The 13,977-nt window shown below is 33.7% G+C and overlaps 1 protein-coding gene across 1 annotated transcript in view; it reads right to left on the minus strand.

The window, feature by feature from the left end:
- Window positions 1-1,057: 1,057 nt before the first annotated feature.
- The window catches only part of LOC306645072 (caspase activity and apoptosis inhibitor 1-like), a 55,793-nt gene continuing 42,873 nt past the window's right edge, over window positions 1,058-13,977 (minus strand). Inside the window, 1 exon segment of the mRNA XM_079112357.1 lies at window positions 1,058-1,749. Coding sequence (XP_078968483.1) covers window positions 1,403-1,749 — 347 coding nt within the window. The 3' untranslated portion in view covers window positions 1,058-1,402.

The raw sequence follows: 13,977 nt of genomic DNA on the forward strand, positions 1-13,977 counted from the left end.
TTTCAAATCATTTAGGCTTCTGTGCCTTGTTAGATTCAGAGAGGAAGATAGTGATAGGATTATTTAAAAACATGTTCAGAAACAAAAAGGAAATTTGTAACTGCACTGCCAATGTTTCACAAATGTCCTCTGTTTTCATTTTAAAAGCCTCTAAAATACACATATAATTAAGTCAGCTAGTAAAACAATCCCTGCAAGGTATGTATAAGGAAAACCCTCATACTATATCAGTACAGTATGGCTTATAAATAAAATATACTACATTTGTTTTCTAATACAAAAACAGCTCCAGATTTATATTTTAGAAAAAATTTAATTTATTTTAAGTTAAGGGACCCTATTTAAATTTATTTTGGTATCAAACAACTGCATTTACCAATGGGAGGAAAGCATTTGTAATTGTGGCAGGATGCTAATTTGTTTACAAAAACTATACAAAATTAGACTAATTGTAACATCAAATTATCAAAAGTTCTGGAAATTAACTTTGCTTTTGGAAAAGTATCAAAAGTCTTTATATCCAGGATGGTAAGTCTTTTATTGTTTTTGATTCATGGAATTATAGCACATCAGATCTTCAAGCAACACCATCAGATGAAACCTTGTAGAATAAAATAACAGTCTCCTTTTCCTGACAGCTTGGAATGTAAATCAAAAGTTGTTCCTTTTTATTGAAATAGAAAAAGAAAAAAAAAAACCAAAACTTGAAGCAAGTGTCCAATAGGATCAAATACCTGTTGGGATGGCTTGTCTGCTGGACTTTAATATGGGCAATTAATTGTTATTAAAAATTGCCTTAAACTGAGTTCTTATTTTCTTTATAAAAAAAAAGTTTTACTCAGTCATGAAGGGCAGATCTCTAAGCCTAACAACAAAAACTATACTCAGTTTTAACTAGGAATCCACATTCACAGATGGCATCTTCAAAACAGTACATATTTTAAAATTACATATACACATAACTGAATTTCTTAAAATCATTAACGAATCTAGAAGCAAAAATTTAATATTTATTGCAAAATACAAGTTGCCTTAAGAGAAACATGCTTGGTCAATCTTAAAGCTTTTGGGTCTGTTGCCAAAACATTTAAAAACAAAGGAAAAAAAAAAACCATGACTCTTTCCTAAAGGCTTTGAAGACAGTATTTGCGGACACAGCTAATTATTCATCTAAAAAAGGATCCAGGCTATCCAATTATATGTGCCATGAATTCAAACACACACCTATAATTTGAAAGTTTAAAAAACAAAACAAAAACCATAAGTATTTCAGGCCTAGGATTAGTTTACCTAATTGGGTTACATGAGAAATACCACGTAAGACCCCAATAAACTTTAGATACAAAATTATATGATGTGGCTTCATTCAAACACACCTAAAATTCGAACTCAAGTTAAATAACTAGGCTGGTTTCTTTATATCACCAGCTTTCATTAGGGCCTTAATTGCTCTTGCCCTCATCTCAAGTTCTAGCAGTTCCAGTTGCTGTGCTGAAGGCTGAACGTCTTCTGGTGGAGGAACAGTCAGGGTGGCTGTTTTGGGTTCCTTTGGGTTAGACTCTGCCAGTCCCAGAATCTCATTCACACTTTTTTCAATATCTTTTTCCAGGTCATCTATCTGACCAGCTTCACTCTGGACTGTATTTTCTGTGGCCTCAGGAGCAGCTGCTTCTTCGTTGCATGGGCCTTCTATGTCGCTGTCATAAGCATCTGCATTTATACTGAGTACATCACTATCTTCCCCTTTGCCTGTAACAACAAAAAATGGGAAAGAACCTTGTAACCTAAAAGCCCTGTGTTGAAATTTCCTTACTATTCATGACTAAAGGATTACCTGGACCCCACCTCCCACCATGGAATCCCAAGCACATTCCACTATTCCCCCCACTGACTCAAGTTTCAAAACAGATCAAATTTCATGTAAACTCTAATTTATTTTTCACTGCAATTTATTACAACACAGAAATGCTGGGAAACATGTTCCATCATATGGAGAACCCATGATCTCTCTTCCTTATAAAAATGTTGCAATATTTTACATCATAATGAGGCTTCCACACTACAAAATGAAAGCTGATGGTGGAAACTTCTGGATAGAATACTTATTATTGAAGAAGTAAAATTTCCTTCTAGAAGGTATTTAAAATACTTTGCTTTATAAACTACCAAAAAAGGAAAATATCATCAGCAAGCTGGACACCAAGTGCAATTATCCCAAATCTTTTTATATTCTTTTTCAAACACTTGGTTCTGAATCAATAAATTAAAAGAGAATGCCTAAGGCCATTTTCTAAGATAAAGTAAGTCTCCATGAAGAGGGTTTTAATTAATAAAATTAATACACCATGATTTTTAAAAATGCATTTGTTCTAAAACTTCTCTGATACTAAGACCCTGAATTATAAATAGATTATGAATTTCAACCACCTCAGCTTCATGCTGAATATCACTTAGCTCCAGCATCATTTATAACATTAAGTACTCATTTATACCTCAAATTTATTTATCTCTTAAGTACCAAATTTTTTTTAAAAAGTAAGGATTTCCAAAGTGTTGGCTTTGATAACTTTCTCTAATTGTAAGGAAAACTTATTTACAAAACACAGATAATAGATGGAAAATTCTGATAATAAAACATACAGGAAAGACAAACAATTCTTCTCCACTGTTTTATAATAATTTACTGACCTTGCCCAACCTTCCTATATCCTTATAATTAAAAAATCACTTCCTATTCCAAAATTAAAGGGGAAAATAAATCGATAAATTACTTTGCATCTACAAATAACATGCATAAAATATAGTTGGAATTTTAATTATCTGATGTCAGGGACTCTTTTATATAACTCCCCAAAGCAGCAAGTATTTCCAAATAACAAGAGAAAATTTACAGAAAAAAAATATAGCCTTTTGTCTTAAGACATAATGCTACTTCATGTACAGAGAAACAAGATGTATCCCACTTGTTTACAATAAAAATGAATTAAAAAAAAAAAAAAAGAAATAATGCTTTATGGGCTGGCGATACAGCTCAGTTGGTAGAGTGCTTGCTTCACATGCACAAGGCCCTGGGTTCAATCTCCAGCATAGATAGATAGATAGATAGATAGATAGATAGATAGATAGATAGATAGATAGATAGAAAGAAAGCTTTACTATTGTCATGTATATCTAAAAAAGAACAAATTTTAAAAAAGAAATACTGCTTTATAGTAAGTATTCTAACTTAAAACAAAAACAAATTTAAGAAGTGCTGAGTTGTTCAAAGCTCAGAAAGTTAATTTTAGTCCCTAGCAGACTTTAACCTACCATTCTAAATCTGTAGTCACTACTTTGAAAATGAAAATTTGCAGTCTTTTCAAAATATTTTAAAACAAATTTATGAACAATGTGATTTGTTTTTCTATTATTAGATAATGAACAGAAGAATATTATGGATGACCAGGAGGGGGGAAATCTGAAAGATGGGATACTTTATTCCTAATTCTTAGTCTGCCACTAAGTATGTCATTTGGGCAGACACTAATCTATTCAATTTCTCTGCTATGAACATGAAGGAAAGCCAAATGTGGTGGTGCAATCCTGTAATCACAGCTATGTGGGATGCTGAGACAGGAGGACAGGAAGTGTGAGCTCAGTCTGAGCAACTTTGACCCTATCTCAAAGTACAAATTTAAAAAAAAAAGAAAGAAATTATCCAAGAGTATCTTTAAAGTCCAAGGTAACATAATAGTAAACTAAATCTACAGAAAAAACACAGTCAGTAAACTATTCTCTTTCCCCAAGATAGGGTTACCACTCATTTTCACTTAACATATTCATCAAGTGGATTAAGTCAAAAGAAATTTCCTATAGTCCGTGGCCACAAAATTGTAATTATTTTCTACTATTTCTTACCACTTTTTGATAATAGATTGTTTTTGGAGAAAAGAAAAATAATGTCTAGACTTTACAACTGAGGTTTACTTATTCCATGAGTCCAGAGATCAGTGTCTAATGACACAACTATGTCCAACTACACAATCCCACATATGATGTCACAAAATTAGAAGTAGCAGAATTTTTATGAAATTAATTTTTTTGAGTTTATATGGAGGTAAGTCAAACACTGATAGCAAAACTGAAGAGATATTTTCATTAAATAAGGGAAGATCTGTTATAGTAGATCATGAAGACACAAAAGGCAAATCTACCTGTCACTGTCATGTACCACCAGCTTATAATTCTACAAAAGACTACAGGAATATATGAGTGTGTATAATTTTTTTAAAAGGAAAATGTTTATTATGTTCATTATATTTTATTTTATTTTATTTTCCTAGAGAGGAGGTCTACACTTTCAAATACTTTCTTAGTGGCAAAGAAACACCAAACTCTTTACTATCACTTAATTCAGATCATTTTTAAGACTGTTTAAGTAAGCTTATTTAGGAAAGAATCCCAGCTGAAGAGTCACTATTCCCTGAACTAACATAATAAAAATCTTTATTTTATAAAGTTATTAGCATTAAAGATTCAGGATCAAAATATTTACCTATGCAAGCCCAATATTTCAAAGCAAAAAAAATCTGGACACACATTTTTTTTTTTCATTTATTTTCTCAATGGATGTGTTTCAAACATTTCAGTGAGCAGAAAGTGGGCTCTGCTTTATTTTTTTTGCTTTTATATCAAAAAACAGTACATCCAGCCTATCACTGAAGAAATGGTGCTCTATATATTTGGTGCTCTGTTTACATTTAAAATAATTCAAAATCCAAATGATCCCATTATAACACAGTATTGTAAATGTATTCATAGGTTCTGTTTGTCCATAATAACCGCGGAGGTCAAAATTCATACAATTATACAAGTGAAATGACTTAGTAAAGCACTTTATTTCACAAAGTTAAGAACAAGTAAAGTGACTTATATAATAGAAAAAAACAAATTCTTTGAAGATCTTGATAACCATACTTCAGGTCTTTCCACTATTCCTTAATTTTCATCATTCCATCTCCATCATTCCTTTACTGAATTAGTAGATCATTTTTAAAAGTATCATGTTCAAACCTGAATACATTTCCAAAAACAATTTATTCTCATCATTGGTATATGAAATTTAAGTTTTTTTCCTATCCGTTTTTGATTCTCAAAGTAGAAAGGGTAACACTAGACATTTTTTAAAGAAATAACTTTATCCAAATGCCCCCAAGGGCTTAAAACTGCAGTGTGATTATCTTCTGTCCTTCAGACCTGCCATTCTGCATGCGTGTGAGCATATACACAAAACACTTGTATGAATTTAGAGGAAATGAGTATTCTCTTAAGTTATGTAAGAATTCAACAATGTCACAATGAATCCCACTATCATGTACTATCATAATACACCAATAAAATTTCTTTTTAAAAAGTTTTTTATGATATCAGTGGTATATTAATGAATGTGGTTTTTTTTGGTATTATATAGTGAAATGTATCAATGTTGGAAAATCTTCATAGTTGGTGAACTAATATCTTCTAAGCAAAAAAGTATGATGTTACAAAATTATGTGTAAGTAAAAGATCAATCCAAGAATGCAAATTAATCAATGAATTTAATGTAACTGAGTACAAAACATTTCACTGATATGGTTTCAGACTCAAGTTTCAACTATCCTTTAAAAAACTATCACTTGTGGAGTTTGGGTTTAGTATCAAAGAATATTCCAATTATCTGAAGTGATTATTAAAATTCTTCTCCATTTTCTAACTAAGTATCTCTCTCTGTGTGGCCAGATTTTTTCTCCAAATGCTTCAACCATAACTCTGTATCCAAGAGAAAGGAATATAGAAGCCAACAGAGATTTTACACACATTTAAATGAAGCTTTAGAATTTGTTCCACAAAGTTAGGTGTACACAATGTGTACTTAAAATCAGTTTGTGAACTAAGTAATAAGTTATGAACGTAAGTCCACTTAATTTTTCAAGCTTTATTAAAGACCTTTATCTAGGAAAAAAGCTTTAGGAAAAAAGAAATAAAACATAATAATCAAAAGAAGCACAGGAAAGACCAAATAAAACATTAGACTTGAGTTGCTGATGTCACACCGCAGCAAATAAATAACATTTCACAAAGAAACAAAACGATATGATATATATATTCCTTATGTTAATTCTGCTCCTCCAGTAAGATGGGTGATTCCTAAAATATTAATACCATTTAACACACTTCAGAGCAATACAAATAAAGGGAAAGGAGCAAATTACTTATGTGAAAGGATTATAGGACTTTAAAGAGCTTGGCTCTAGACATAATGAAAGGAAGACAAAGGAAGAGTCAAAAGATTTTTCAAGGAAAAAATAATAAAGGAATTTATTGAGCATTCTTTTTCTGAGACGACACCTTGGTAACTACTCAAGAACCACACATTCTACCACGTTGGCCTCCTGTCTGTGACCACCTCCCCCCACACCCCCCCACTCACAAAGCACAGAATTCCTGCTAAAGGGGGCAAACTCGAGCATATATATTCCCATTCCTGCAGATTACCCACTGAAGGAACAGAGTGAGATACTTAAATCGTATAGGCATAACAATTATAAATTAACTGAGGATAAGATAATAGTCTTTCCTAAGTAAATGGAACAAAAAGGAAAATTCACAAAGGAAAGAATCAACAGATTTAGCTAAATAAAACTGGTAAGACTTTTGAAAAGGAAAAACAAGCAAAATTTTAAGACAAGAACAGACTACCAAAATATTTTTAAAAATATATTTGTAAAATGCCAATATAAGATAAATAGACATCTATGTATCATTATGAAAAAATACAAAAAAAAGGGTAGATAAGTCAGGCATTTCATAAAACAGGAAACACAAAGGGCCAATAAATACAAACAAAAAATGCTCAACCCAATTTCTAATACGGGAAATTACAAATTTTAAAAGAATACTTTTACTCTGAGTAAAAAACATGATTTTCATCTTTGGAAAAAGCTACTATATTGGTAAGAGAGAAAAATTACCAAGATAAACCTTTAAGTCAAAAAAGTAAACTGAAGAGTGATAATCATATTTTTACTAAAAATGATATAAGTATTCTTAATTATTATTAGTGATTACTCCTGGTGTCCTGGAGTTGGGGGCGGGGAGTAGGTAAAGTAGAGAAGAGAGAGGAAGGAAAATGAATTTTCTAATTTTGCTGTAGACTACATGCATTTCTTCAACAATTTCAAAGAATATTGAAGAAAGTGCTAAAATAAAAAAATGAAATCATTAAGTATTAGTTAACAAGAAAAGATACCATCTAAAGATTAAAAAAAAAGTTTTACAGGATTTTTACAAAATATAAGTAGACAGGATCAAATTGACAGAAAAATAAAAGCAAAGCAAAACCACAGCTGAAGTAACCACAGAAGAGAGCAATTCTGTTTCAGAAAGTCTTGGAAGCAAGAAAGAGTTAGCTGTGGAAACAAATGGCACAAGAATTAAAATTAAATTCCCTCAGAATCAGTGGAGCCAAACTGAACTCCTTTCCTTTCCTTCCATGCTACTGTCCAAGTACTCTGTACTCTTTCCTGCTGAAAGGCCTATACCATCCACTTTCCATCAAAGAAAGCTGTTAGAGAAGCATCTAACACCGGCTGAAGAAACCCAAACCAGATACCCACTAAAACCCAGTTACAACAAAAGAAGGACCAAGAGGAATAAAAGAAGAAATAAATTCAGGATCAGAACAATCCACCGAGGGAGGGAGCCTACTTAGCATTCTTACGAAGTCCACACTGCAGTCAGCACAGTGACTGCAAAGCACAGGTTGCAAAGAGAGAATCAGAGAACTGTTAGAAATTAAAAATACAGTCATCAAAAGCAAATATTAATGGTTGCTAAAGATAATGTTAAGGAAATCTCTCAAAAGGAAGAAGAGAAAGAAAAACAGATTCCAAATATGCAATAAAGGTTAAGAGATGAGGATGAAGTCCCAACAATCCACCTGATACAATTAATTCACTAAGAATTACTGGACACCTACCATGAATATTTCATTTTTAAGCACTGAGGAATGCTGTGAACAAAAAAAGTTCCTGCTTTTAAGTCAAAGAAGAGGGACTAAAGATACATAAATATGTCAGATGCTGTGGAAGGAGAGAAAGCAGGACAAGAAAATAGTAGCAGGGGGATGCTTCACAGAGGAATGATCACTGCTGGATCTGATCCGGCAACATTTTGAGCAGGGACTTGAATGAAGTGACAGAGTCAGTCAGAAATTCAAGTAAAGAGACTGTGGAAAAAGGAAAAAATAAAGAAATCAGAAACTGATTTAGAAAAAAACTGATCTGAGTTAAGGTCTTCATACTGAAAGGGCTTGTCAAGTACAGAGTTTCACCTGTTAAATATCAAAATCTGAGGGTGTTATGTTTGAACAGGAGGGGTCCCCCCAAAGTTCCTGTTATTGAAGGATTATTGAGTGGTGAGGATGATTAGATTATAAGAGCTGTGACCTAATTGACCCATCGTAGTTTGAATGGGCTGACTGGGTGGTAACTGAAGCCAGGCCAGAGCACAGATGGAGAAGGTGAGTCACTGGGGTTGTGCCCTGGAAGGTTTGATCTTCTCTGTGGCCCCTTCCACACCTCCCCCGCCTCCTACAGGTCATGAGAGGAACAGTTTCCCTCTGCCATTCCCTTTCCCCATCATGTTCTGCCTCACCTTGGGCCTAAGAGCAATGAAATCAGCTGTCTATGGACTAAAACTCTAATACAAGGAGCCAAAATTAACTTTTCTTCCTCCAAAGTTGTTCTTGTTGGGTAATTTGGTTGCAGCAATGCAAAGCTGACTGAAAAAAAAGGATAAAAATAAAATAAAATAAAAATCCTGTAAGTTTCCACAGGAAAAAAACTAGATTACCAGAAAAAAGCATTATAATAACAAGGATCAGGCTGGGATTGTATCTCAGTGGTAGAGCACTTGCCTACCATGTGTGAGGCTCTGGGTTGATAGTCAGTACCACATAAAAATAAATAAAAATAAAGGTATTGTGTTCATCTACAATTAAATTTTTTTTAAATTAAAAAGAATAACAAGTGTTTTAGTCCCTTTTTTTGTTGCTCTAATAAAATATCTGAGATCAAGTAATTTATAAAGACTGTAAGTTATATGGCTCACAGTTTTGGAGACTAGAAAGTCTAAAAAACACAGTGCCAGCATCTGCTTGGCATGTGGGGAGGTCCTTCTTGCTGAGATACAAGAAGGCAGAGATACAGTAAGTGTGCTAGCTCAGGTCTCTCTTCCTCTTTTATAAAGCCACTAATACCATCCAGGGGGCTCCATGATCAAGACCTCAACCAAACCCAGTTACCTCCCAAAGGCCTACTTCCAAATATCATTAATATATGAATTTGGGCATTAAGTTTCCAACACATGAAGTTTTGGGGGGGTCACACTCAAACCACAGCAATTAGCTTCAGAGAACAAAAAGTACTGTCAGCAAGGACTAGAAAATACACAATCTCAATGGCTAATAACAGGATCATGAAAAGAGAAGCAATAACACATTACAGGCTTCTCATGGGAGGAAAAACATTGCTTCTAAATATTCTTGCCAAAAAGTTCAATCTGAGTCATATAAAGCATCTAAAACTACCAATTTATAGAAATATTAGAAATACTGGAATGCACTAGCAAACTGAAAACTTTAAAGAATAATCCAGGCCTTTTCAAGAACAAACTGCAAAGAAAAGGAGAAAAGGAGAGGAGGAAACATACAGATTAAAAAAATACTTAGCACAAACCACTTGCAATATGGAGGCCTTATTTGGATTCTAATTCACACAACCATTGTTTAAAAAATATTATAGACAATTGGAAGTAAGCTTAACTTTGAATAAGAGTATTAAACATCATTATTCTGCAATCCCTAATGAAGTAATAGATCTAGACAATAATCAATAGCTACTAAAACCATTAAGTATAAGGCTGACAATACCTGAATCAGTTGGTCAATCTTAATATGAAAATACCAGCTTTGAGTACAACCAGGTTAACTCTGAATACTTTCTTATGACCTGGGGATAAGGTTAAGAATCTATTGCTATTTAAGGTAATATGGTTTATAGTTTAAAGAGAGATCTCTTATCTCCGACAGATACACACTACAGATGCTCCTTTGGTTATGATGGGGTTACATATTGATAAACCTATCATAAGCTGAAAATACAGTTAAGTTGCAAATGCATTTAATACTAACCTACCAAACATCAAAGTTTAGCCTACCCTACCTTAATTGTGTTCACAACATTTACATTAGCCTAGAGTAAGCCAGTGTAAAGAAGTATATACTGCATATCTGTAGCCCTGCAAAGATAAAGATTCAGAATTTGAAGTATGGCTTCTACTAAATGTGTATTGCTCTTGCACAATTATAAAGTCAAATATTCTAAGTCAACCACTGTAAATAAGGATCATATTTACAACTGAACTATAGATGTTTGGGATTTACTTTAAAATAATTTAATGGGTGTAGAAAGGGTAGGAATATAAATAGCAACATGAAAAAACAAAATCAAATATTCCTACAAGACAATCACAGAGCTGGTTATTAAAAGGATTAAGCTATTTTACTTGATTTTTTCTCTTTAATTAGCTTTTCCCACCTGATTTTAAATAATTCATGTTCCATGATAATGTCATTCAGAATGACACATTTAGCATCTTTCCTTCTCGATTCTGAATCTCAACTCTCCAAGGCCTCCATTGTTATTGACCTGCTGAAACCTTCAATTAGTAGCAAAGTCTATGATACACTGGGTAGCAATGATATGCCTCCACGGATTTCTTTTCTTAGAGAATAGATATTTTGATTTTCCTAAGTTTCAGTTATAAAGAACACATCTAAAATGTATTTGAACAGTAGAAGTCCATTTGATGACTTTTAGGAATCTGAGTTGAGTGGCAGGACACAACAGTTCTTTTAATGTGTAAGAATAATCTTTTCTGAGCTGGGTGTGGTTGGGGCACACCAATAATTCCAGTGGCTAGAGAGGTTGAGGCAAGAGGATCATGAATTCAAAGCCAGCCTCAGCAACTCAGCAAGGTGCTAAGCAACTAGAGAGACCCTGTATCTAAATAAAATACAAATAGGGCTGGGGATATGGCTCTGAGTTCAATCCCTGGTAACCCCCCACACCACCTCCACCAAAAGAATCATCTTTTCTGTAAAGGCCTTCAATCTTCTCATTAAAACTTACAGGACTCTCTTCCATGTAGCATATGAAACTACTGATTTAGATTTAAGTGTATTATTTTGACTACCATTTTCAAGATTTAATCCTAGCATAACTTGTGTGGGAAAGAGGAAATATAAACAATTAAGTAGGGAAAACTTACCCAGTATTCTACTGAACCCCACTAAATATGCAAATAATGAGTATTCACTAGCTTGCAAACCTAACTTTTAGAAATCACAAGTCCATTAACTAGCCCTTTCAGAGATTGCTTCAAGAAACAATTTATATTCACTTATCACTGCATATGCCACAATGGTGTTGTAAAGGCCACAGAAGAGGCAGGTCTTGCAAATGCTACAATGTCAATGTCAAATGATGCAATATGAAATAGATTTTCACAGTATACAGGCAATGGGGAAAAGTCAAGATCTCATAGACGGGTGATACAGGATACCTTTACAATAGCTATCATCTAAATGTGACATTTATAGGGGTGGGTGGGGAGGATACTCAAGTGGTCAGGACACATGCATATAGGCAAAGTACGAGATCTAAGCCCATACAGGAGGATTGAGCCTAACAGAATAAAATGTGCAGATAAGAATATAAGTACAGTATCCAAAATTAATGTCTCTGAAGACATTACCACTCTAGGATAAAAGCACAATGGAATATCCAGTAACTCTCTTACAAGAGATAAATATTTTGGGTTTACCATTGGGGCACAGTAACAAGCTAATATATGAGAGAGATTCCTCACTGTAACCTTTCTTCTAGTAATCTGAAGGTAAACAGGAAGAAAACATTTAAAATGCCATTTATCATTTCTCCTACAACTTGATTAAATAAATTTCTAATAGAATAAAAGTTTAATATCAAATATAGGAAGGCATATGAGAACACCCAAAGGGGAAAAATGAAAGTGGGAAAAAATAAAGGTAGACTAGCTCTCTCAGGACCCTTATTTCCAAGTACTGGGGTTTAGAATCATGCAACTTTTCCCTCCAATGATCTGTTTGAACTTACTCAATGAGTCTCACATTCAAACATTTTCTGCTAGTAACATCTCAGCAGTGCTCTATAATCCATCCAACCAAGAAAGACATGCTCAACATCATTGTCTATTTCACAAAAAAGTCATGTTTCCTATGGCATTGCTTTTGCTTGTTAATATATAAGCCCAGAAAGATATACAAGATACAAGACTTTAGGCTTGATTCAAATTCTAAAAAATGTGAAAATATCTATTACATATTAATATAGTAAGCAGTCAGACATCATCACCATACAAAAAAGTAGCAACGTATTTTATTAAACATACTGAAACCTTTCCCTAAAATGAGGATCATTTTGATTAAATAAGTAGGAAAAATAATGAAAACTGTCAGTTTCATTCTAATTCTTTCCACAAGAGATAATATATACAGAGTAGTAGTGGGAACCGCTGGGAAAAATATCCATGTCAACTTAGAGTTTAGGATAGTGAAGATGGAATTCACATTTTAAAATGTCCTGTATGGGTTCCTCCCTCCCCCAGAATGGTCAAAAAAAAAAAAAAAAAAAAAAAAAAAGTATTTTCATGGGAAAATAGTTTATACAGATGCTCAAACAATACTTTGTGTAAACATTAATTACCCAAATGATGAAATAGTCAAAGAAATGTAAGCTACAGAAGAATCTCTATAATGATCACATAATTTAAAGAGTACATAATTAATGATTAATATAGAAGATTGGTATTAATCTATGCAAGTAACAAAAACAAAGCTAAAGACTAAGAGAAACAGAAAATAAATGACTCAGTTTTAGTATGAACAGAAAGAAAAAAAGCTTGGGAGCAACATGTTCTTTGGGGGAAGCATTAGAATAAGAACTTGTGGCCAGGTTATGGTGGCACACGCCTATGATCCAGAGACTTGGAGGCTGAGGCAGCAGGATCCCAAGTTCAAAGTCAGCCACAGCAACTTAGTAAGACTCTGTCTCCAAAATAAAATAAAATAAAATAAAATGCCTGGGGATGTGGCTCAGTGGTTAAGTATCCCTGGGTTCAAAAGAACTGATGAACGAAATAAGTCCTCTATTTTTGCTTCTATCTTCTCCAGCATAGTGGCACACTCCTGTAATCCCAGAGGCTCCAGAGGCTGAGGCAGGTGGATCACAAGTTCAGAGTGAGCCTCAGCAACTTAGTCAGGCCCTAGCAAATCAGTGAGACCCTGTCTCAAAATTTAATATATTTTAAAAAGGCTGAGGATGTGGCTCAGGAGCTAACTGCCCCTGGGTTCAATCCCTGGTACCCCCCCCCTCAAAAAAATAAAATAAAATAAGATAAAATAAATAAATAAATAAATAAATAAATAAATAAATAAAGTAGTAGGCATGGTGGTACATACCTGTAATTCCAGTTACTCAGGAGATTATGGCAGTAAGATTTCAAGTTCAAGGCCAGCCTCTGCAATTTAAGGAGGCTATCTCTCTAAATAAAAAATAAAAAGGCCTGGGAATACATCTTAGGGTTAGAGTACCCCTGGGTTCAAATCCCCAGTATAGGAGAGGGAGGAGGATGCATGTACTGGATGGGTAGAACAGAAACAAGACTTTTTTCATTCACCCATCCATCTCCTTACTTATGCAAAATAATTAAGTCCACCTACTATGAACACGCACTGAATACTAAAAGGAACCTCAGATATGACCCCTTGCATAATGAAGGTCTCCATTTAAAGAGATAGTCACATGCAAACAAAGAGAAGTACCACAGAATGAGCAGCTACTTAGGTATATGATCCAA

The sequence above is a fragment of the Sciurus vulgaris genome, assembly GCF_902686455.1.
Source record: "Sciurus vulgaris genome assembly, chromosome: 15".
NCBI classification, from domain to species: Eukaryota; Metazoa; Chordata; class Mammalia; order Rodentia; family Sciuridae; genus Sciurus; species Sciurus vulgaris.